Source organism: Homalodisca vitripennis, chromosome X (genome assembly GCF_021130785.1).
Source record: "Homalodisca vitripennis isolate AUS2020 chromosome X, UT_GWSS_2.1, whole genome shotgun sequence".
NCBI classification, from domain to species: Eukaryota; Metazoa; Arthropoda; class Insecta; order Hemiptera; family Cicadellidae; genus Homalodisca; species Homalodisca vitripennis.
The window spans coordinates 22,713,896-22,741,708 of NC_060215.1; the positions used below are offsets into that span (position 1 = coordinate 22,713,896).

Genomic DNA, 27,813 nt, shown 5'->3' on the forward strand with positions numbered 1-27,813 from the left:
TAATTAATCATTATTTTTATTATTATAAAAATCACACTGAATACATTGTGTAAAACATTTTTCAAATACCTGATATACCTCAACTAGAACAATCTTCAAGACTTAAGGATTCCAGAGCTTTGAAACTTTGAAGATCATCAACTGATGGTTTGACAAATCTGTAAAATAACAAGATATTTTTAAAATATTGTTATGCGTGTTCATAAGTAAAATTTTATATAACAGTTTATTTACAATGCCAATGGCATGTGCTATGACATACATTAATTTTAAAATAACATAATTATGTAAATAGATAAGTATTTCAAAAGATGTATATACTATGTGTGATTTAAAACTTGTTTTGTATATTTTAATTTTTGCCCAACAAAAAATACTAATTTATACTTTTTGTTTTTCTGATAATTTTTGCTAAATGCCTAATCAGAATGTAAAAGTAAAACATATCTAGTAGCCCAATTAAGTTCATAACAATAGTTTAAAACCACGCATTTCCTCTAAAAATACATGCAAGTAAAACAGAACATCAAGAACCAGGAAAACCGAGTGGAAAGGGTTAAAGGATTGGATGAAAACCTGTAACATTAGTACTTCAGACTAATTTCATTCTCATTGATACTCCTGTCGCTGAATGTTATTTCAGGAACCTCCCACTGTTAAGATTACTACGGACTGATACCAGATAGCCCCTGATCCTCTCTTTCATCATACTTACACACATCATACACGGCTCAAAAGATCCGGTGGTAGTTCAAATGTGATTGTCCTAACAGCCTAGGTGGAATATACTGTATTTAGATATGGACTGTGATCAGTCTGTACGTTTTGGAATGAATATCTCTGTACAAGAATACAAACTATAAGCTGAAGATGTCCTATACTAAATTATCTTGTGCCATTATGTGATCTATTATGTAAGGATGTATTTTAAATTAGGAAGGCCTAACAAATGCATACTCAAATGTGTTACAAATAAAAAGTTAATTTAATTTTTTTAGCCTTATGCAAACTGAACTATTGTAGAATTTGAGTGTTGTACATTTATGGTACTAAAAGGAGTAATCTGATAACTTACCCTATTCCATTTGAATCGTTGATGAGTTTGCCTAGCATTTTACTGGCTACCAAAAGTTTTGCGCCTTTCTTCGTTGTGTCTCTGCCCTCAGCAGATAAAGTTCCCAAGGAGCAGTGTCTACCCCTGGTCTATGCAGCATAGCCAGTATGTACGTTCACTTTGACTACCCAGGAGCAGAGTGTCTACCACTGGTCTATGCAGCATAGCCAGTATGTAAGTTCACTTTGACTACCAAGGAGCAGTGTCTACCACTGGTCTATGCAGCATAGCCAGTATGTACGTTCACTTTGACTACCCAGGAGCAGAGTGTCTACCACTGGTCTATGCAGCATAGCCAGTATGTAAGTTCACTTTGACTACCAAGGAGCAGTGTCTACCACTGGTCTATGCAGCATAGCCAGTATGTAAGTTCACTTTGACTACCAAGGAGCAGAGTGTCTACCACTGGTCTGTGCAGCATAGCCAGTATGTACATTCACTTTGACTACCCAGGAGCAGAGTGTCTACCACTGGTCTATGCAGCATAGCCAGTTGTAAGTTCACTTTGACTACCATGGAGCACAGTGTCTACCATTGATCTGTGCAGCATGGTCAGTCGGTAAGGTCTGGGAGCATACTTGATAAATTAATTAAAAGGGATGAAAAATGTTTAAAGTTTAACATTCTTCTTACGGGTTTGAAACCAAGGTGTCAACAAGTACAATTGGCTCTTAAATATATAACTGTACAAATAGTCTTGAACAATTTAACCCATTATCTATTTATTTTTTCCTAATGCAATCACAAATACTGTTGTTTAATAAGAAAATGTGTACTAAGAAAATAAGATGCATTGTTAATATTGATTTGGGACAACCAAACAATTCTAGCACTAAATTAACCCTAGAGTAGACGGGCTGGGTCTGTGAGACCCAGGCGGTTTTGTTTTGTTCAGATCTTCAAGGTCAAAGTGACTCACGGTGGCGAAACTCCGTGTAGCTTTCCAAAACACTCCACATAGTGCTCTGCCGTCATTGTGTTTGTTTCCCACATCTCAGTCTTTGCGTAGTAAGTGATTGGTTACGTTTTGGGTCTGGTAGGCCCAGCCCGTCCGTTGGCGTCACGTTTTTACAGATATTTCGAATTATTCTTATTTTATTTCATCGCCTATTTTACATCGGAAAAGTGTTTATATACGATTGTTTTTTATTGTAATGAAGTTTTAGACCATTTAAATCAACATGGCTCATAGACATATTGACAGAACCAGTGATATTGACAGACTATTGTTACGAGACAGTGAGAGTGAATCTGATGACGCTGATCCAAACTTAAAATATACAGTGACCATGATTGGATGAAGTTTGTGAAGCAGGACAACATGAAGAGGAAAGTGACAGGAAGGGACGGTCACTCTTACAACCTTACATGTCACTTCGGGCACAACAAGGCAACTTACCTAGGGAAATTCGAGCCTTAGCTGCAAAATTTTTGGGAACTCCTATTCCTGCAAAAGAAACCCCTGAACCAGGAAAATGAGGCAGGTGCTCTTTGTGCAAAGACAGCAAAACCAAGTTTTTTGTAAGCAGTGTAAAGCGTGGCTGTGCTTGTCTCATGCGGAACTGCTGTGCCGGGATTGCGCTGAGTAGATCTAAGATAAGGACACAACCGACACCTACAGGTTGTATCTTTGATTGTGAAAGTAATTTACTATTATTTGCCCCTTATTAAGTTAGTTATAGTAATAAAATGATAGGTTTTATTGTGTAAATATCTATTAGTAGAGTAAGAACAGTACTTGTCTTCATTTTGCTTTCCTGTATACGGAAATGTACATTTGCAAAAGTAGATTTTTAACGCCTATATAATAAGAAATCAATTTTATTACAGAAATATTTTAAATTTTTGTTTTATTATTTAGGTCTTTCTTATTTCAAAAATATGTATAGTTTAATTTTTATATACACATCATGGTAAGGATAACGTGTTTTTGAACACGTTTAATATTTTAAGTAAATTTGTAAGATCTAATTAGCTATTTTTTATAAAAGCTCTTCATTTAATTAAGACATTAAAACTAGCCAATACTAATACAGTCATGCCTGTATTTTAATGTAAAAATAAATTTATATTAATAAACTGGTTAAAACATATTTTTTTTTCATTGTTTTTATTTGGGTCTGTCAGACCCAACCCGTCCTGATACGTAACTCTTTTTGCCCGTCTACTCTAGGGTTAATCTTTATTCAAAATTGAGTAGTGTTATTTATTTTATGCGTGCATCTAAGTATCAGTATTATTTGACCACACAAAGAAATAAATTATGTAATCACAGCCATTTAAAATCAATCAAATAATATTAACAACAGTAACATTGCGTTTACAATTGCACACCCAAGTTAAGTCACATTGAAATATAACATAACATGTAGTGATATGTTTTTTTTAATAATTATTCATCCCTTTTTTATAATTATTGCATAAAAAATAAACTTATTTCCACATGTAATAAAAAATACAACTTGATCCCAAAAACCATAAGAGTAACACACACACACATACGCACACGCACGCACGCACACACACACACACACACACACACACAAATAAATAAAAACATGAACCTATCAAAGACTAAATTTAATTTAATTAAGAAATATTCTTCATTCCACTTCTTCTTCTAGACCCCAATGACTGAAATCATCCTAAAATAACAGTTCCATTAATATTCTACTTGGCATTTTATCTTGAATCTTTTTTAATATTCTATGACACAACTAATTTGTAAATGATGGAGTAATTTTTGTTTAATACTAATACATATTTTGAACATTGATACATTAAAGAACACAAGGACACAGTACGGCACACTAAGTGCTGCATACTACACTTTAACGTCCCCAGCAATCAAAACAGAAACTTTGTTAGTCTACTGAGTGATGGGGCTTCAATGATGCTCATCCAAATTCCATGGTTTGATATACAATGGTTTAAACCACTCTTGTGTATGTAGAAATGAAATTGCATACATAATTTCAAGCAACAGATGAAATCTTAAGTAATAAATTCTTCACACCAAGTCACCATAAAGTGATGTTGACCATATTGAGATAATTAGGCTACATGTGTTAATATGTTACATGTTACAATCTTTAAAGAGTATACTGTGTTTCTCACCCCATAAGACCAATGCATAAATATTCACTACAAATATTTGTTAACGTTTAGCCAAACTGCATAGAGTGAGAGGCACCATAATTGAATTCAGTGTTCTTCATATAGAAATTAAGCTTCATGCATAATTTCGAGTTTGTAGGCCATTTAGTTTTTGATATATGTGGATGGACAGACAGAAATGAAATTTTTCCAACACCAATAGTGAAAATCTTTGCTGATGCTCAACCAATTACATAATCGTAATTATTATATTGTAGTGGTTGAAAATGAACAATTCTCAGAACAATGTTATAAAAATGATCCATCCATATGAAATAAACTGATGGAACAGACTATCAAAAGGCTCAACTGAATATAATGAAAGTGTTTACTGAACTTTGGTAAGGTTATTACTGTAACTTTGTGTCCTCTTAGATCGCACAGACAGAGGACTGCCCTTTGACGTACTAACCCTGACCCTTGAATCCTCATTAATTAAGAATATCTATTCTATAAGATAAGTTGTGTTTAACTTATCTTATAGAATAGATGTTTACAATAAAGTTTCTTATTTTTGTGATAACATTTCTTACATTTTTTAATTTAGCCAAGATACACATTTCTAATTGTAATAATTACATCTAAGTTAACAATTAAGCTAGGAGATTAAACCCACAGAATTGTACATTAGACAATTTTTTTGAGGACATATTCCCTAGTCACTCATTAAATGTTCATGCTCAATCTTCTTGTGTTTGTTAGTTTTTCATGTTTGTTAAATAAACATATCATAATCATAAGTGTAATCATTCTGGAAATCAAGTTACTTAGAAGTTATTTTTTAGTTTAACTTAATTTATGTGAGCTTTAACAACAGAAACTTAAAAAGAGATTAAATACCTTAAAATCAATAATATTGAGATTTCCTTGTGTAAAATTGAATACCTGTGTGAAATTGTAAATTAACACGTTACTAACCTCCATTTCTTACATTTAATTGCATGTTATTATAACATGCTTTATAATTATATTGGCCTATCTCATATATCTATTGTCTATTATTGTTTATCAGAATGTGTATATGTCTTCCTTTCCTCCAAGTGTTTATTCTGGTATTAATTATTAACCTAGATGAGTACTATAATAATACTACTGTTTAAAGTATTAAGCACATAATAACTTTCCAAAAAATGCAATAAGAATTAAAAGTACCAACTAGATTTCTTTCTAGCACAATAAAACCTAGTTCTAATTTGGGCACTCAATGCTGAATTCAAGTTTTATTTTCACCAATGGACAAATTTTAATTATATGAGATTAACATGTTTTTAAATTGCATATTTAAGTTCTGGCAGTATATGACTATTGTAAATAATTATAATAATTAAGGGTATGCAAAAATCAAATATGTCAATTAAACCATTTGCAGTAACGTTTAAAACAATGTTACAATACGTTTAAATACTATGTTTATACTAAGCTGTACTTCTTACTCTTTTAATACATTTGTATAAAAATCATCTTTGATGATGAAATTAATGGTACAAATTATTAATAGGAAGGATCCTACATAAAAATTTAATCAAGTTATCAAAAATAACATACATCATGAAGCAGACATTTAAGTTTTGTGGTAAAAAAAATCATATCTATTTTAATGTTATTGAATTATTTAAAAGAAAATTGGATTTATTAATTTTGTTTCATGGAGAATGTACTGAATTATGTGATCACATTAGACGTGTGTGTTACTACTGAATAAGACTAACTCATTCATCTTCCCCCTCCATTAAAGATGTTCAGCTTAAAAGTTTTACTTTACATACAAAATGTGTTCATCAAGTTCTCCTAAGACTAAAACAACACTGAGACCTACATGGCTTTATAGACATACTTAAAGAGTTTATATACTTTTCTGTACTTTGACATAAAAACACTCATAGTTCACCACTTACAGCTCAGGAGTTTACATTTTTATTTAAAAAGATTTTCTTAATCAATTAGGTCTATAACTTGTAAGATTTTTATATTTTACGTACTACATACTTTAATACTTACTGTACCATTTTTAAAGCTCAAAACTATTACTCAGTTGTGTATATTTTTGTGAAAAATTCATCAAAAATTCATGGGACTCATACAGGATCAATACAATATATCACTAGATCGTCTTTTTGGCTAAAAGAACAACAAACAAAATAATGGTAGTTTGGGTTTTAGATCATACAAAAGTTTATATTTCACCAAAATTTCAACCCAAAACCAATTATACTTTTCACATTTTACAATACATTTGAAAAGAGTTTGATTCAATCAGAGACAGTGTGAGAAAAAATAATTGTGCATTCATTCAGTGATGTATGCTTTCACTTTTGACACCCTACAACTTGTGTATTGATGTGACTAACCCCATAGCTAGTTGTATGACGTTATGTTGGGTGAATATGTTTTGATCTAGTATCAATTGTGAATTGGGTTGCGTTTGCTTTCACTTTTGACACCCTACAACTTGTGTATTGATGTGACTAACCCCATAGCTAGTTGTATGACGTTATGTTGGGTGAATATGTTTTGATCTAGTATCAATTGTGAATTGGGTTGCGTTTGCTTTCACTTTTGACACCCTACAACTTGTGTATTGATGTGACTAACCCCATAGCTTGTTGTATGACGTTATGTTGGGTGAATATGTTTTGATCTAGTATCAATTGTGAATTGGGTTGAGTTTGCTTTCACTTTTGACACCTTACAACTTGTGTATTGATGTGACTAACCCCATAGCTAGTTGTATGACATTATGTTGAGTGAATATGTTTTGATCTAGTATCAATTGTGAATTGGGTTGAGTTTGCTTTCACTTTTGACACCCTACAACTTGTGTATTGATGTGACTAACACCCGATAGCTAGTTGTATGACTGATCTAGTATCAATTGTGAATTGGGTTGAGTTTGCTTTCACTTTTGACACCCTACAACTTGTGTATTGATGTGACTAACACCCGATAGCTAGTTGTATGACATTATGTTGGGTGAATATGTTTTGATCTAGTATCAATTGTGAATTGGGTTGAGTTTGCTTTCACTTTTGACACCCTACAACTTGTGTATTGATGTGACTAACCCCATAGCTAGTTGTATGACGTTATGTTGGGTGAATATGTTTTGATCTAGTATCAATTGTGAATTGGGTTGAGTTTGCTTTCACTTTTGACACCCTACAACTTGTGTATTGATGTGACTAACCCCATAGCTAGTTGTATGACGTTATGTTGGGTGAATATGTTTTGATCTAGTATCAATTGTGAATTGGGTTGAGTTTGCTTTCACTTTTGACACCCTACAACTTGTGTATTGATGTGACTAACCCCATAGCTAGTTGTATGACATTATGTTGAGTGAATATGTTTTGATCTAGTATCAATTGTGAATTGGGTTGAGTTTGCTTTCACTTTTGACACCCTACAACTTGTGTATTGATGTGACTAACCCCATAGCTAGTTGTATGACGTTATGTTGGGTGAATATGTTTTGATCTAGTATCAATTGTGAATTGGGTTGAGTTTGCTTTCACTTTTGACACCCTACAACTTGTGTATTGATGTGACTAACCCCATAGCTAGTTGTATGACATTATGTTGAGTGAATATGTTTTGATCTAGTATCAATTGTGAATTGGGTTGCGTTTGCTTTCACTTTTGACACCCTACAACTTGTGTATTGATGTGACCAACCCCATAGCTAGTTGTATGACGTTATGTTGAGTGAATATGTTTTGATCTAGTATCAATTGTGAATTGGGTTGCGTTTGCTTTCACTTTTGACACCCTACAACTTGTGTATTGATGTGACCAACCCCATAGCTAGTTGTATGACGTTATGTTGAGTGAATATGTTTTGATCTAGTATCAATTGTGAATTGGGTTGCGTTTGCTTTCACTTTTGACACCCTACAACTTGTGTATTGATGTGACTAACACCCGATAGCTAGTATATATAACGTTAGTTATATTAGCTAATCGCAGTGTATGAAACATCCGAGTCCCAGCTGGTGACATATTGTATTTGTTAACTCTTTTAGGATGAGCAGGCAGTTATCTGCCTGTACTAGTATTAAACAAAAAGAGGAACATGTACATATCAGCTCACTTTCATAAAATATTTATTTACTAAACAATTCCCATGAATAAAAAGATTTACTACATGGTAGCTTATCTTGTGATCATTACAAAGTATTTCAGAATTTATGTTGGCAGTACAATATCACATCTGTCTATTTTTTAGTACAGCTGACAGTGTGAGTAGTAGTTATTTCTTTTATTAAAACCTTCATTTTTCAAACAAATGCTTATGAATTATTGTATTGGGAGTAAATAAATGTAAAGATTACAATTAGTTCTCAATAACCTCTTTTTCCCCGTTTTCCGATACTACCATATTAGAAACAAGTAGTTAATATGTAAAAATCAGGTACATGTTTATTGACTTGAAAAACCTCACAAACCAAATTTCATATAAACCCATTTTAAATATCTGAAAATACCATTTTCCGCCATTTAGTGGCCGCCACCTTAGGGGAGATAGTGACATCGGGTTTGTACCAACATTTTTCTTTTTTTATTCCCTTTGCAACAATGTACATGTGGGGGATTGCCATTTGAAAGTTTTGAGCTGGGGTGGCCTAGGGGGAAGGAGGACATTTTTTTTACGCCAAAAAATAGGTCTCATTAAACTATGAATATTTTCAAATTTTTATTTCAATTGGTCAAACTGTCTAGAAATGACAGGGGTGGCCACTGGTTTTGGATGGACCCTGTATATTGAAAGTATTGATTTTGTAACTAAATATAACTCTTACGATTAAAATTTAATAAAAAACACCTCACTTCTGAGTATAATCCTATACATATTAAATTTATTCCCATGCATAGTGTCGATGGTGATGTACAATTACGTAATTACTCCTGAAAGGGTGAGCATGAAAATCTGAAAACATCTTAGCTCTAGCAATGTAAAAGTATAAAATATGTAAATATCTACAAATTCAACTCTTTAAGTATGTCTAGAAACCATACAAATCATTCTTATGAACACACTAAAAATAATTTATCATTATTTTTATTATTATAAAAAGCACACTGAATACATTGTGTAAAACATTTTTCAAATACCTGATATACCTCAACTAGAAGGATGTGACTAGTTACTAACCAGACTGTAATGAAATTAAAAGTGATAAGAAGCCCCAGTACAACAAATACTCAATCATAGATGTATTAAAGTAAGTATTAGAGAACTTACCGGGGATTGTGACTGCCTGAAGCTTGGTCTTCTCTCAACTTCCTTTCACTACTGTCAGAGGCAGAACAAACAGCTCCATTCTCAGAGCTAGTTATTTCAAGCGTTTGCTGCCCAGTGAAGGTTTCACCTTCTACAACAGAATCTTTAAGACTTAAGGATTCCAGAGCTTTGAAACTTTGAAGATCATCAACTGATGGTTTGACAAATCTGTAAAATAACAAGATATTTTTAAAATATTGTTATGCGTGTTCATAAGTAAAATTTTATATAACAGTTTATTTACAATGCCAATGGCATGTGCTATGACATACATTAATTTTAAAATAACATAATTATGTAAATAGATAAGTATTTCAAAAGATGTATATACTATGTGTGATTTAAAACTTGTTTTGTATATTTTAATTTTTGCCCAACAAAAAATACTAATTTATACTTTTTGTTTTTGTTTTTCTGATAATTTTTGCTAAATGCCTAATCAGAATGTAAAAGTAAAACATATCTAGTAGCCCAATTAAGTTCATAACAATAGTTTAAAACCATGCATTTCCTCTAAAAATACATGCAAGTAAAACAGAACATCAAGAACCAGGAAAACCGAGTGGAAAGGGTTAAAGGATTGGATGAAAACCTGTAACATTAGTACTTCAGACTAATTTCATTCTCATTGATACTCCTGTCGCTGAATGTTATTTCAGGAACCTCCCACTGTTAAGATTACTACGGACTGATACCAGATAGCCCCTGATCCTCTCTTTCATCATACTTACACACATCATACACGGCTCAAAAGATCCGGTGGTAGTTCAAATGTGATTGTCCTAACAGCCTAGGTGGAATATACTGTATTTAGATATGGACTGTGATCAGTCTGTACGTTTTGGAATGAATATCTCTGTACAAGAATACAAACTATAAGCTGAAGATGTCCTATACTAAATTATCTGGTGCCATTATGTGATCTATTATGTAAGGATGTATTTTAAATTAGGAAGGCCTAACAAATGCATACTCAAATGTGTTACAAATAAAAAGTTAATTTAATTTTTTTAGCCTTATGCAAACTGAACTATTGTAGAATTTGAGTGTTGTACATTTATGGTACTAAAAGGAGTAATCTGATAACTTACCTTTCATCTTTTATGTTTTTTTCCAAACCATCTCCACAAAACAAAATTCCTAAATTACGGCACATTTTTGATGCAGATTCTGTTTTTGCAGTCTTTTTATTAGAACCTTCACCGAAAGTTTTTGAACCATCAAATGAGCATTCACATATAAAACCATCCAAAAGTGAGTTTACAACATATTTTGGTAACATTAACTTATTTTGTTGACAATATTCTTGCAAGGCTGAAATTGGATTTTTTGAGGATGATGTAATATGTTGAGCTGCTGGTTGGACTCCAGTAGACGAACAACTGTCAGTTTCACTTATACCAAACTTATCAAAGTAATGTTTTTCTTCCAATAAAAGGAGCATATTTTTTGCCGCATCTGATTTTGCTTGTTTTTTCTGAATACCTTTGCCGGATACTTCAAATCCATCAAAAAGACACTTGCAAGAGAACTCTCGACTGTGATCTGGTCCCACTGCTGGTAGTTCGATATAATTTGGGAATTTTGCTGTCCTGTACCTTTGACAAAACTCTTGTAAATATCCAACTGGGTTTGTTAATTTGTTAGTCATTTTTCTTTATCTGATGTATATCTGAAATCAAGATATTTAAGGTTATTAATTATTCAACAACTTACTTCTTACAATGTAGGTGTCCAGCACACCTGCATGTCATGTAGCAGGCTTCGCTGAGGTCGCATACAAAAACTGAAATTTATAACTTATTTCACTCTCAAGATGTCCTACAGACAGATAAACTAACACTCAAATTTATAGCTCATTTAACTTTCAAATATCTTGCAGGCAGATAAACCAACAGACAATTAATCAAAAAGGAAATTTTCACTTTTGGCTTACAAAAGAGAAATTTTGTCAGACTACTGAATGGTAGATCTCAATGATGCTCAGTCAAATTTAATGACTGGATATACACAATCAAATACTAATTATTATCTATGTATAAATGAGGTTTCAAGCAAAATTTAAAGTCTGTATTTTATTGGATTATATTAAAGTCTATAGTTTATTACATTATATTTGAAGTTTTTTTTATATGTTTTGTCACATGATCATGCCCGTATTTAGTAATTCCATCCCCTCCCCCCAATTCAACCCATATCTTTCCATCATCCACCGGCCAGCCCCATACAATAAACCATAGATTAATTTACACCTTACACATAAGGGACCAAGGTATTATTTAACATATTTTTACTTTCTACACATTACAATGATTTTATTCATTACACATTAAAATAAGTTCTAAAATTTACAAAGATCACCCTCGGTAGTTTTGAGGTTTGCGTGCTTCAAAGAACAGGCACAGACAGCTGTAAATTAACAAAATCTGTCCAATTAAACTGTTGTTAAAAATTAAAAGTTTTAAATAGTGGTTTACAAAATTACACGCCGAAGATAATGACTAAGAATTCCATAATGTGACCTATGCCGAATGTTTTTAACCACTCGGTCATGCATAAAAGTTTAAATGGTAATTTGATAATAGGTTTTATTTGTGAAAGTTGAGTTTAGATCCAGATCACCTTCCTCAGCGTCTGAATGAAATTACACCAAATACCTACAAGACTATTTATTAGTAGCTTTACATTACTTTGTGGTTCAACTGGTAATGGATGGTCAACACTCCTTGAACAAAGAAAGGAGGATATACGACTAGTTGATAGGACATGGCCCTCTAAGGGAACATCTTATGAAGGTGGGTCTAAGCCAGACTGATGAATGCAGACTCTGCAAGGAATCAGGAGAATCTGTGGAACATATACAGCTAAATTGTCCTGCCATATACAAAATCAGGTAAAAGTTTTTCATAGGGGAGTATCTACTCAGCCCCAAGGATATCAGATACCAGGAGCCCTCAAATCCTATATGCTTCTGAAAAAGCCTCAGATTCTGAGGGCCTAAATCTTAAATAAGGGAGGTGCAAAGGTCTTTTCAAGACTAAATAAGGAGACTCTTGTCTCTTTCCCTCTATATAAAAAACCTGTCTGAGGGCAGTTCATAAAAATCTTTGCAATTCAGCTTATATACACCTGCCAGCACAGGAAAAAGTTATAGCCAGGTCTAGAGTTCATATCACACAAAAAATAAAAAGTTGAAAATACCACCTGGTTATTAAAACTACCAATGGTTGAATGTGATTGGAAATTTTTGTAGATATCTTATTTGAGGATGTTGACACATACCATCTGATTGTGTATAACAAATGAGCTATTTTACCATCAACAACTGTTGATATTTAATTTTGTAAAACACTATTACATAACACAAAGAGAAACATATGCATAAAATTAAGTATTTTAGGACATACTGTTATAACAAACCTTGCTTGTATAAATATAGAAAACTAAGATCAAAATAAATTATTTATTTCTTATTATTATAATGATATTACTATATGAACACAGAAGTTAGTTATTTATTCTTTTCATGTATTCTGACCAAATTGGAGAACTTAATAATTTATAATAAGCAATTATAAAATATACAGTAAGTACTTGCAAGCTGAATCAATTTGATGCACCACAAAAACACTGTATTACAGTTTTTATTATAAATTTTCACATTGGTTTATGGTTCACTGAAATTAAAACATTAAATTGTAAATTTCGTAAAAAGTTAACACAAAACTAATTAAGGCCTTCATTTTGTTGAAAATTCAACAGTAATTGGGTTGATATTCCTCCTGGTAACGAAGAATAGGACATTTTAATCAAGGTTGACACAGAAGCACAAAGATTTCACAGTTACAAAGCAATTTAATATGGTATTGATAAAGATGAAATGATATCCAGTCTAAGACAATGAATGAACCCATTGTTTTTAATACATTTGTGTGAATGACCATAAACAAACCACTTAACTGTTTATATATTTAATATTACTCTTTGTTCGCTGTAACTATATAAAACATGATTAGGGAATATTGTTTTAACAATCTACATTTTCTGTTAAGCCTATGAAAAACTTTTTGTTTTAAGCTGTTAGTAGGATTCAAGGTCATGATGAAGTTAAAAGAATTTATGACGTCATAAAGCACATGTTGCTAAAAATTTAAATAAAAAGCTTTGAAAAATTAATAAAAAGAAAATAGAAATACTTAAATTGATTAATTATAGTAAACGTGATAAATCTCGACAATTATAAGAAAGAATTAAATTAAATTTATTCGTGAAGACGCTGATTTGAACGAGAGAAGTGATGAGTGTTGTTTTGAATCAGTATCCGTCGTATTATACGGAGATTCGTTCTTCTACCATCAGACTCGAAGCAAGGAGGTTGTGTTAGTTCTCCTGGGAAAGTAATGATCTGTTGTATAGTATATTGAAATTTAATCAAGGATGGGATATTGTTTAGACTTTTAAAATTATCAAAGCACTGCAAGGTGAGTGAGTTTATAATATTGTTGAGAGTGTGACATTTAATAAACTAATCTCGTGGTCATTTGCTTTGACTTTCTTTAAATATCCCTTTTACAAAAAGTGTGGAGTGATGTTAAATTTTGTAATTATTACTTAATATATTTTGGAACCCTGACATATACACAGACTTGTCTCTGGTGATAACACCAGAGACATTCAAATCTAATAATTTTTGAGTAATACGAGGAAATACAGCTAGCATTGGGCAAGATGGCGACCGATACTATGATGAACAACATGGTATAACAATGTGCCACTGGTGACAAGGCGCGTACAACTACATGGTGAGTGAATAATTCTAAAGAACTGACTTTCAGCAAATTATCGTAACCAACGTGGGAGTGACACATAGCAAATTGGTGTTATAACCTGGGACTCTCATCAAATTTACACTCGCATCAAATTTGACCTACATCAATAGGCGCAGCAACGAGGGGTCCTCATCAAAATTGACATCTCATCAAATTTGGCTTACATCAAATGGCGCACCAACTGGAGGGCTCGAACTTCCACAACTAATTTAAGTAGGTTAGTGGTAGCATATTTTAGACTAAGTGAAAATTACTGTTTTTATATAATTGTAAATTGTATTTTCAGGTGTGTGTCTAGAAGAAGTATGACAAATTATTATTAGTCTATAAGTTTGATAACTTTGAACAACCTAGTTATAATATAAATTGGTAAAATTTTCCTGGTAGGCTAATAAAACAAAAATAAGGCCTAAATTAAATTTTCAAATTAAACATAGACTACAAAATGGAAGGCGAACAAAATAATGAAGGGCCCACACCAATATTTAGATCAATAGAAATAGATCTTCATAGCTCAGGAGATACAGGGTTTTTAGGTTGGTCATCCCCTAATACAGTAGAACAGGAGGTGTCGACAAGAGATGACAGAAATTCATTGGAGAATGAGGTTAGCAGAGTCAGTAGTCCAGTAGGAGTTGATAGGGATGAAGGTCTTATTGCATTCATGAGGACTATGATGAATAGTCTGAATGAAAAGATAGATAAAAATAATGAAAAGATGGATAAAAATAATGAGGAGTTAAAGAAAAATAATGAGGAATTAAGGAAGGACTTGAATGAAAAGATAGATAAAAATAATGAAAAGATGGATAAAAATAATGAGGGATTAAGGGATCTGAATTATAAAATAGATCAGAATAATGAGGAACTAAAAAAGGAAATTCAAAGAAGTAATGAACTGTTAAAACGAGACATGGAACAGATGAGAGGTGAGTTAAACAATAAAATAGTAGAGACAACGGAGGTTATGAGAGTAGAGATAAATAAAGACTTAAATACTTTAAATAAAGACTTAAAGAACTTGGAGGAGGGGGTCAGACTTGAAATAAACGAACAAGCTGAGAAAAACAAAGGTGACAGGAATAAACTTAAAAGTCAGGTTAGAGGAGAGGTTACTACGGAGATAAAGAAATTAAAAGATAAAAGAGAAGAAGATATGAGGGAAATTGAGAAAAGGTTTGTACACATTGAGGATGATAAAAAGAAAATATATCAAAGATTAGAAAAGATAAATAAGAGATTTAAAACAAGACTAGATGAATTAAATGGTAGAGTAGATAGGGACAGAACTAACTTAGAACTTGACCAGGATACAGAAAATGGTAAGGCTACTAGGGATGTAGAAAACAAGTCAGTAACGGGCAGTAGTTTACAGGAAATAGAGGACATGGGAAATAGGGTAGAAAAATCCCTGAATAAGAGATTGGATGAAACTCTAGGGAAATTAGAAAACAAACAAACACAACTAGAAAATATGATGAGAAATCAAAGCATGGTGGGCATGAGAATAAGCCAACCAGCAAACACAGAAATATTCTTATTGGAATTTGATCCAATAAAAAATAATGTACATCCTATGGAATTTTTGGAAGCTTGTAAAAAATATATAGAGAAAAATGGAGAAGGATGGGACTTCCAGGTATTGATAATCTTAAAATATATGAAAAATGAAGCAGGAAAGTGGGGGCGACAGCATATAAATAATCGGAAAAACTTTGAACAATTTTATAGGAGTTTTAAAGGGAAATATTGGTCCATAGGGGAACAGAAAAAATTTGAAAAAGAACCAATGGGTAACGGTACATACAGGGTTGGATTTGATAATCTAGTAACCTATGTATTGGAATTTTATAATAAAAGCCATTATTTGGAAACTAGAATTGACATGGGAACATTCCTAGCATATATAAGCAAACATGTTCCTAGAACCATAAGTAGTGCAATTGCTGCAGCCCAAAATGTTGAAAGATCAGAAGATCTAGAAAACCTGTTGAATCAACTTAATATACTGAATAGTGACACATATAGAAGTTATGACAGATCATTTGATATGAGAAATGAGACAACACTCAATAAAAATGTAAATCAATACAAGAATTTAGGACATAGAGATACACCATATAGAGGGACACAAGTTAGAGGGAATATTAGAGGAAATAATTTGACTAGAGTAGGCTCATACTACAATAGGAACACATATAATAGGGAGAGACTAGAGTTTGAGAATGATAGGAGAAGACAAAGCAATAATAGGGGTAGAGATACAAATGATTATGGAAAGGAGAAAGAAAGGTATGAAAACAACGAAACGAGGCATCAGAGAGATCAATATGAATATACAAGGGGAAGAGGAAGTATGAGAGGTAATAGATGACTAGAGGAAAACAGGATGGAAAACAAATGGGTAGGAAAGGCTAGAATGAAGGAAACAATTGAGAAAAAGGAACCTAATTTTGAGGGATACCAAATGATAGGAGATTCTCAACTTAGGAGATTTGGGGAGAAAATAATGAATTTAAGAGGTGAATATAGAGAGAAAGGAGGAAAGAGAATTAACTTATGCATAGGAGGGTCAGACAATTGAACAGTTGACCAGAGAGCTAAAACATACAAATAATTTAGAAAAACAGCTAATAGTAATGATAGGTACAAATTATTTATTAAGGGATAAAGAAGTAAAAAATATTTGTAATGATTATGATAAACTAGTAGAGGTTTTACTGGAGAAAGCTGATAAAATAATCTTGGTAACCATTCCACCCATACCAAAGTTAGGTGAGAATGACATATATCATTTAAATAAACTTGAAAGAATAAATGAACATATAAAAAGTAAAGAAAATAATGAAAAAGTTACAGTTTTAGAAGTGGCAGAGAAGTATTATGATAACTATGATAGTACAGACTGTAATGTGAAATTATATGAAAAGGAAATATTCTATAAAGGAAAATGGTGTGAAGATTTAATACATCTGAATAAAGAGGGTCTAACAATTCTAGCAAATGAGCTTAGAAATCTGATAAGATCAGATAAGAAAAAATCCGGACTAAGACTAGGGGTGAATACAGTTTTTATACCAGAAAATGACATCTTTGATGAATTGACCAATGAAGATAATTATAATAAAATTCCCATAAAACCAGTAGCAGAAGCACTACCTGAGATACTTGGAAAAATAAATAAAGAGGAGTATCACATGATAATAGATTCAGGAAGCCAGGCGACAATAATGTCAGAAAAGTATTATAATGAGATAAAAGAAAGAAGTGTACTTGAAATTTTAGAGCTGCCGGTAACAAATTTAAGTATAATAGGAGTAACAGGTATTAGAAGTAAAAAGATTGATAAACAGGTCATGATAGAGGTGGAAATAGAAAATAAATTATTTCAAATAAATTTTCTAGTAGTTAAAGCAGTGAACTTGGGAATAATACTAGGATGTGACTTCTTAAGAGAACACAATGCAAAAATTGACTTTGAACATGGTAAGATAAAGTTGGAGGTAGATAAAGAAGTATTAAATGTTGAATTTACTGAATCAAACAGTGAATCAGAGGATATATATAGTCAATGGTATAAAGTTAATTAGGTGCAATTACATAAATACATTAGTAAGTGAAGATGAGCTGAAAAATTCTTGGAACAACATAGAATTTCTATGTAAAACACATACAGAAAATATGAAGGACAAAATTAATGATGAGAAGGATAAACAGGTTTTAGAAATATTAGAACATTGTGAAGTAAAGGAAAATGAAGATTTAAATAAATTAAAAAGTATACTGATGAAAAATAAAGATATTTTTTCAGATGAACCAGGTTGTATAAAGAATTATGAGGCCAAATTAAATATTACAAATGAAAAGCCATTTGTAGGGAGATCCTATCCAATACCTTATTCAAAGAGGGAAGGTGTAAGAAAGGAAATAGAAAATATGTTAAAAGGAGACATAATAGAGGAGTCTGATAGTCCATATTCTAACCCATTGGTGTGTGTAGTTAAAAAGGATCTGTCATTGAGAATATGTCTAGATAGCAGGAATTTGAATCAACACATAATACCAGATAGGGAATCACCAATAAACATAGATGATGTATTGAAAAAGTTTATAGGAGTCAAATATATGACATCATTAGATTTATCACAGGGATTTCTACAAACACAATTAAGTAAAGAGTCCAGAAAATATGTAGCGTTTGTCTTCGAAGGGAGGAATTTACAATATAAAAGACTACCATATGGTTTGAATGTTAGTACTGCGTTGTTCATTAAAGGGTTAAACAAAGTATTAGGTCATGACTTGACAGAATTTGTAACTACATATGTGGATGATATATTAATCACTTCAAACACATATGAAGAACATTTAAAACATGTAGAACAGGTCTTAAGTAGATTAAAAGAAGGAGGAATAACAGTCAAATTAAAAAAATCACAATTTTTAAGAAAAGAGATAAATTATTTAGGATACATTATTTCAGCTGAAGGAATTAAAATGGATAAAAATAAAATTGAACAGATAGTGAATTTTAAGCGACCTACAAACATAAAAGAACTACAAATGTTTAATGGATTATGTTTGTATTATGCAAAGTTTCAAAGACATTATGGCAATTTAATAGGACAGTTAAATCATTTATTGAGTAATAAAATAGAATGGAAGTGGACAGAAAAAGAAGAAAAGGCATTTGGACAAATTAAAACGGAATTTTTATATGCAGTCATTTTAAAACATCCAGATTTTAACAAACCATTTTATTTAAATACAGATGCAAGTGACCTTAACATTAGTGGAATATTATACCAGTTAGATGAAATCAATGAGGAACAGGTGATATCATTTTATAGCAAGGCTTTAACACAAGCGCAAAAATTTTACACGATCACAGAAAAAGAACTGTTAGCTGTAGTATTAACTTGTAAAAAATTTAGATCATATTTAATAGGACATCCCAGAGTGATAGTGAGAACAGATCATAAAGCATTGACATTCTTAAAAAGTTGTAAATTAACAAATGGTAGATTGTTGAGATGGGCTTTAGCATTACAAGAGTTTAATCTTGAAATAGAATTTGTTAAAGGGAAATAGAATTTGTTAAAGGGAAAGAGAACATTCCAGCAGACATACTGTCAAGGATTACACAGAAGGATAGTCAAAATTCAGTAGAAAAATACAGTATCAAGGTTTTGTACAACAAAATTGATTTAGGTTTTAAAGATAGTGAGATAAAGGAAATATTAAAGAATCTAGATAAAAAACAAGAACAGGATGAGTATTTGAGAAATATAAAAAATATCTTAAATGACAGCGAAGGAGTTCATTATGGAAAAATAAATAAAATATTTATGGAGTATAGAGGGATAATTTTTAAGAGAAAGGATGAAAATAGTGATGTATGGAAAGTATGTATTCCAGAAGGTATTAAAAAGGATTTAGTTAATTTTACACATTTAAAATATGGACATTTAGGAGGTCATAAAATATTTAATATACTTAAAGAGTATTGTATTTTTAAGAATATGGAAAGAAGTGTAAAAGAACAGTTAAAAAAGTGTATATTTTGCCAAAAGAGTAAACATGGGAATGTAAGACAAGAAGGTAGACAAATGAATATAATATCTCAGAATGTACTAGACTTGGTGTCAATAGATTTGATAGGTCCATTACCAAAGGGAAGAGGAAATGTACAATACATATTAACAATGGTAGATGTTTTTTCAAAATTTGTGAAATTATATGCCATAAAGAAACCAAACAGTAGAAGTGTATTAAGTAAAGTAACTAAAGAGTTTATACCTCAAGTAGGAAAAATGAAAGCAATAGTCAGCGACAATGGTCCATGTTTTAATTCAAATTTGTGGAACACAACTCTTAATAACTTAGATATTAAAGTTTATCACAGTACACCTTATCACCCACAAAGTTCAATCGTGGAAAGGACAAATAAAGAAGTAAATAAAATTTGTAGGATATATTGTCATAAAAGACATACTCAATGGCCTGACATTCTGTTATTTGCTGAACATGTGTTAAACAATTCAGTACAGGACACCATTGAAGCAATACCATATGAAGTAATGTTTGGAAGATCTGATAATTTTCTAAGTAAAATAATTAAGTTTCCAATTGAATGTAAATTTAATCATTTGAATAAAATTAGAATGGTAAGGGAAAACTTAATAAGTAAGGCAGAAATAAGGAATAAAAGACACAATGAGAAATTAAATCCAATTAAGTATAGAATAGGTGACAAAGTATTAGTAAAAAACCATATTTTATCAAATGCATTAGATAAGAAGATTAAAAAATATTTCTTACTTTATGAAGGACCATATGTAATCGCAGGCATTAAAAGAGAAAATGCATATGCATTAACCAGATTAGACAATAATGAATTCTTTGGGATCCGTAATGTAAGGGAACTAAAGAGATTCATAGAATAAGAGTATGAAAACTCTTTAAGTGTGAATGACCATACTGATGCTGAATGAGACCATTTTATTTAAGAAATGTTTAAAACATGGTCTATAAAATGGCTTGTGTGGATGGATGAATGTACAGAGAAGCACATAAAAAAAACAATACATGTTTATGAAATAAAACTTGTGACCTTCTCTTTAATGAAATGTGCCAATAAAAGAATAACCCCTCCAATTATATAAATATTTTTTTTTACCTGTCAAAATTTAACCTTGAGGGGAATAAGCCAGTTTTTCTTTCAAAATATTGTAGGCTCCCGTGTAGTCAGCCCATGCCCCGTCATAATAATGACAAATAAACCTTTTCAAAAAACGGGCTGACATAAAAATATCTGACCTTAACCGTCAGATAAAACAATAAAAAGTATAAAATTCATTTGAACCAAAAAACTGACAATTAGTCAGATTAGTATAGGGTTGTATAAATATTTAGAATAAGATGTGACAAGGATAATGTAATATAGTAGATAGTATATGTAATATGTTTCCAGTAGGAGATGACAATATAAGGATATTACAATATTGTTTATCAGTAAGAATATATTTAGGATTTTTACAAAGTATTTGTGTATTATTATAACTTGTGAGTGTATAATCTGATAGAGTTAACTTGTATTAAACATTGTGTTATGTGAAATGGACACGTTAAACATTATATTCAAAACATATAGAGGTTACAAGTATTCAATTTAAAATATTTAAAACTTTAGTACTATTCTTATATATATATATTCATTGATATTTGTATTAATTGTATTGATTTATATGTACACTATAATTTGTGTAATCATTTAATATTAATTATAAGTGTAGCTGATATATATATTCATTGATATTTGTATTAATTGTATTGATTTATATGTACATTGTAATTTGTGTAATCATTTGATATTAATTATAATTTGTGTAGCTGATTTATATATTCATTGATATTTGTATTAATTGTATTGATTTATATGTACACTATAATTTGTGTAATCATTTAATATTAATTATAATTTGTGTGAACATTTAATACATTGTAATTTGTGTAATATGATTGTAAGCTTTGCTTTGATATTTTACTTTCTTTTAAATGAATACTTTTAAACAAAATTATCAAGAAATTTAAATAATAGCTTAATTGGACAAAAATTTAAAAGATTTAATTGGAGGAGAAATATAAATTGATAACAAATATGTGATCAATTTATATTTGGGGGTTGTGTAACAGGTCAAATTACGACATTTGAATATTCGCGGGGAATTGGCAGACTGTGACGTCAATGAATCGGCAGACTGTGACATCAGTGAATCACATGTTGTCGGAATTGAGATTTATTTAATAACGAAGACATTTATTGAACTTTATACGGGAAAAGATTTGATTAATTAAAATGAAGTAAACATAACCAAAATTCGTGTTTTACAAAAACATTAAATAGAATTACGCAGAAGAGCCAATTGTGGTATGAATGACTTGTAAATTTATGACGTCATAAAGCACATGTTGCTAAAAATTTAAATAAAAAGCTTTGAAAAATTAATAAAAAGAAAATAGAAATACTTAAATTGATTAATTATAGTAAACGTGATAAATCTCGACAATTATAAGAAAGAATTAAATTAAATTTATTCGTGAAGACGCTGATTTGAACGAGAGAAGTGATGAGTGTTGTTTTGAATCAGTATCCGTCGTATTATACGGAGATTCGTTCTTCTACCATCAGACTCGAAGCAAGGAGGTTGTGTTAGTTCTCCTGGGAAAGTAATGATCTGTTGTATAGTATATTGAAATTTAATCAAGGATGGGATATTGTTTAGACTTTTAAAATTATCAAAGCACTGCAAGGTGAGTGAGTTTATAATATTGTTGAGAGTGTGACATTTAATAAACTAATCTCGTGGTCATTTGCTTTGACTTTCTTTAAATATCCCTTTTACAAAAAGTGTGGAGTGATGTTAAATTTTGTAATTATTACTTAATATATTTTGGAACCCTGACATATACACAGACTTGTCTCTGGTGATAACACCAGAGACATTCAAATCTAATAATTTTTGAGTAATACGAGGAAATACAGCTAGCATTGGGCAAGATGGCGACCGATACTATGATGAACAACATGGTATAACAATGTGCCACTGGTGACAAGGCGCGTACAACTACATGGTGAGTGAATAATTCTAAAGAACTGACTTTCAGCAAATTATCGTAACCAACGTGGGAGTGACACATAGCAAATTGGTGTTATAACCTGGGACTCTCATCAAATTTACACTCGCATCAAATTTGACCTACATCAATAGGCGCAGCAACGAGGGGTCCTCATCAAAATTGACATCTCATCAAATTTGGCTTACATCAGCCAGACTGATGAATGCAGACTCTGCAAGGAATCAGGAGAATCTGTGGAACATATACAGCTAAATTGTCCTGCCATATACAAAATCAGGTAAAAGTTTTTCATAGGGGAGTATCTACTCAGCCCCAAGGATATCAGATATCAGGAGCCCTCAAATCCTATATGCTTCTGAAAAAGCCTCAGATTCTGAGGGCCTAAATCTTAAATAAGGGAGACAGATTTTTTTTATTCCTGACATCAATCACTATTTTTATTTTATTTCTACATAATTTCCACTTTTGTTTAAACACTTGTCATAACAATCTCCAAGTTTTTGAATGCCGGTGTCATAGAAGTCGGTTGCCTGCGACGATAACCAGTCTTGTACTGCTTGTTTCACCTCGTCATCAGTATCAAAGCGCTTCCAGCTAGGAACTCTTTTAGGTAGCGAAACAAGTGGAAGTCGCTCGGCACCAAGTCTGGGCTGCATGGCGGGTGTTCTAGCTGTTTCCAACCAAACGATTTGATGATTTTGGGTTTGGTTGGCAGAGTGGGGTCTGGCATTGTCATGCAGCAACGAAACTCCAGCTGTCAATAGGCCACGTCGCTTGTTCTGTATTGCTTGTCTAAGGTTAGTCAGAGTGTTACAATAAGTGGCCGCATTTATTGTTGTTCCTCGCTCCATGAACTCGACTAGCAATCCCAAAACACTGTCGCCATAACCTTGCGTGTGGACAATGTTTGTTTTGCTTTCACTTTAACCGGTGACATTGAGTGACGCCACTCCATCGACTGGCGTTTCGTTTCTGGGGTTATGTGGGAAACCCATGTCTCGTCACCCGTCACAATGTGGTCTAAAAGGTTATCACCTTCCTGATGATATTGGATCAAAAATTCAAGAGCAATACCCATTCTTCTTTTTTTGTGTTCTTCAGTAAGCAGCCTGGGAACCCAACGTGAGCACAATTTGCGAAAATCCAAAATTTCAGAAACAATTTTAAACAATGTGGTTCTACTCACGTTTGGAAATTCTATTGCTAATGAAGAAACAGTGAATCGCTGATCTTCACGAATTTTTTCATCGACGGCTTTCACCAAATCTTCGGTGATCACTGACGGCCGACCAGATCGTGGTTCGTCATGGACATTTTCCCGTCTATCTTTAAAAGCTCTCACCCACTTCCGCACTTTGCTGTTACTCATTGCATTTGAACCGTACACTTCACTTATCTGTCGATGAATATCCGCTGAACCGTTCCTTGCTGTCAAAAACTGTATTTCACAGTCGGCGGGACGTTCAATAGTTTTAAACATTTTATAAAGGCACAGACAACAGCAGACTACGACGATTTCACTGCAAATGGTACGCCGTTCTGCACGCAATGCATGCCGGGAGTCAGGGTGCATGCGCATTCCGCTACTCGCTTACTGTTTGTCTGGTTAACGCGAATCGGACCTTACATTCCGAATTACCCTCATATATTAAAATCTTAATGTTACATAATTTTTGATACATAATTAATTTACCTTTAAAAAGAATTAAAAAGGAGCTTTTTAATATCTAAAATAAATTTTATGTGAATTTTTTGACAGACTTTAATACGCGGCCTACACTCGTTACTCTGATGTTTTAATCAAATGGTCCGATGTTATTATCCGAAGGAATAATTCGATATTATGATTTATTTAACTTAGCATATGATTTCAACTTATTAGTTATAGTAACTTTAATGTAAGCAATAAACAGCAAGAAGTAACTAATATTTTTAGACTTTGAAAATGGCGATGAATGAGGAAAATGTGTGAGATATTTGTGACAAGTGACGAAATTTGCTCAAGTGGCTTCAACATGTGGTTTTGGCTCCTGATAACCCATGGGGAGAATTCTTTCCTCCATTTCACAGAAGCAGTTACTCATTGATATATAGCTGGGCAAGTTATTAATATTATAAGGTTTCTTTGATATCTTAAGTCTAGGCCATAGTTGGTTTTGTTATTTTGAAACGTTAGTGTTAAACTTGATTTTTTTAAAAATTATAATGTACGAGATTCTTCTTGTATCTGTATTTTATTAAAACTTATTGTTTAAGAATTGTACATATTGAAGTAGGATAATAGCCTATATCGAATTGTCCAATAAAAATAACCAGTAGCTATAAGTAAAAGGCAGAGCGGCAAATCACGAATTTGACGTTATCAACGTATTCTGCTCACCCTCCTGAACAAAAAATATATATAGTACTAGTGGGTGCAAATGACAAATAACATGATTTTAGGGGGTATATTCATAAGTGGTTAAGTTTCTAATGTTTTAATGTTCAGTTTGTGTGCTGTGTCTGGATAATCTGTTTACTTGAATATTATCTGCGGCCGGGACTGATAGCAGCCTGATAACGTACCTGTTATCTGAGTTCTCCGGGGCATGGGTCAGTTCTACACAAGATATCGTGTTCAGTAGGTCGGATTGAGTGAGTGCGTTTACAATGATGAATCAACCATCCACTAGTTCAACCAACCCTAGTGAATTGTGTGTGTCGGAATGTTTCGTAGGGCACGTAAAGAGTTTACGTTTTAACCGAAACAAAATTATCTCTTTTATAATTGAACATGGAATTTTTTTAAATGAGTGTGTGTTCGTCGTGCGGTGTTTTTAAACCGGGAGACTTTGTCGTTTCGTTGTGATAGACGACTTTTTTGTTGCTGCTGCTCAGCTGTATCCGCCAACACACTAATGGTATGTGTTCTCTGATCCATCTATATATTTGAGTTTTTCATGATTTATTTAGTTTTTTAACTTTACATAATTGCCTTTGCATTACATTTCAATTTATATTTTTGATCAGCCCCTCTAGTATTTTATATTTTACTGATAGGTACTATCTCGAGGGATGTTTTTCTTTTATTGACATCAGCGCGGGGCAGCACCCAAGGTGCTGCCGAAGCCCGCGCTGATGGCCGGAGGCACTCGTAATTAATTTTTTTCTCGAAATTAAGAAAAACATTATTTATTTTGATCAAAATTCTGCTCATTTCTGTATTATTTTTCATTTACGTTTGCAAAGATGGCGGCGCAACCGATGACGTCATCACGAGGTTCAATCATTGGCCACAAAAGGTCACGTGACGCTAGACGTGGATGTAGAACATGGAGATATTACTGAAAAGTTATTTCATTTTTCATTTTCTAGAACTTCGTTATTTCTCATTTCCACCCCATCAAACTTTATACTTTTTTGTTCTATATGACGATTCCAATAGGTTTTTAACGCAAAACTCGTATTTTTCCGCCCCGGCCGTTAATATGATAATTACCGAAGTTTTTAACTTTAAAACATTTGTTTTTATTTCATTGTCCAATCATTTATATTTGTTATATAGTCACAGCAGTTAATTTGCACTAATTTCTTCAACCGAGGATTGTCAGGTATGTAAAACTTAGGTTAACTTATTAATACAATGTGACAAAAACTCACGGTAGTACTAAAGTATGATACACAATTAATTTTAATACTAAATGCTACATTCAAAAACTAATCTAGGCCTATACATTTGAAGGTTAAAAAAAATAGATTTGAGGTGTCTATACATTTACCAAAACTTCTTCTCCTGCTTCTTTCTTGCTTTGACAGTATCTGCAGATCTGCTTCCAACAGCCAAATTCAATTGTGCAGTGCCCCTGTGGTACGAGCTCCTCACGTGTGTGTTCAATGGTAGTGGTGGGAATAACTGAATGAAAATAACTAGTGATGCGCGATTACGAGATGTTACAATCGAAACGTTTCGATTGTTTGGACCTCTCGAGACATTTCGATTGTGATTCCCTTAACGAGAGGTTCTTACCGAGAGGTTTTTGCCGAGATGTTCCTAGCGATTGTTTCATTGCGACACAACATCTCTTCTCGTACCGGGCAATCGAAGTGTTTGACGAAATGATGAAAACGAAATGTTTGATTCCATCATCCATAACTTTGTTTTTGCGATACACCATAAACGCTTGACGAGAGGTTCCTACCGAGAGGTTTCTAGCGATTGTTTCGTTTACGTGTACGATCTATTCTATTCATTTATTAGGGAATCGAAATTCTAAGTGAGATATGTTTGCCGATCGACAGAAGGATTTAACTGAAATATAAATTAATTTAGTTACTTTTTTTACTGACTTGAATTCCGAGTTGTTTTAATGAATTACTATATTAGTAGCTACATTTAACATTATACTACATTAAACGCTTATTCACGTTACAATAATGACGTATGAACAGTAAAACATTCAAAAAATAACATTGTACAAAATAAAAACATTTAATATTTTAAATTAATAACCAAGATAAGCTATTTATTATAATTTAAGATAATATACTCAATCTTAATGCTTGAAGAATTATAATTTACATTTTGACTAAACGCTATAAAGTAAACTACTGGAATGTCTGGAATGGAGAGGAGAGTGGTGCAAACCAATATATTATTATGGAACGGAAGTATGAAAAACAGGTTGAGACAGGCTCGTGAAAAGTAAACAATAACAAATTGGCTTAACGAATGCAACAATCGAGAGAAACCTTTCGATTGTAAAGACCTCTCGCTAAGCAATCGAAACAATCGTTAAGCAGAACCTCTCGAGAAGGAA

General features: G+C 32.3%; 1 protein-coding gene across 2 annotated transcripts; it reads right to left on the reverse strand.

Annotated features, from left to right (window-relative positions):
- On the reverse strand, positions 1 to 27,096 carry LOC124368770 (RISC-loading complex subunit tarbp2-like). Of its 2 annotated transcripts, XM_046826122.1 has the most exons (5): positions 26,776 to 27,096; positions 10,640 to 11,220; positions 9,697 to 9,716; positions 9,510 to 9,588; positions 1 to 158 (listed from the first exon to the last, which is right to left on the reverse strand). In XM_046826122.1, exons 2-5 carry the CDS (start codon positions 11,197 to 11,199, stop codon positions 80 to 82), a joined length of 738 nt encoding a protein of 245 aa, XP_046682078.1. In that variant the 5' UTR covers positions 11,200 to 11,220; positions 26,776 to 27,096; the 3' UTR covers positions 1 to 79. The 2 variants fall into 2 exon arrangements, with proteins under 2 accessions (XP_046682078.1, XP_046682077.1); XM_046826121.1 differs by having other exon boundaries at positions 9,510 to 9,716; positions 26,776 to 27,088.
- Between the last annotated feature and the right edge of the window lie 717 nt (positions 27,097 to 27,813).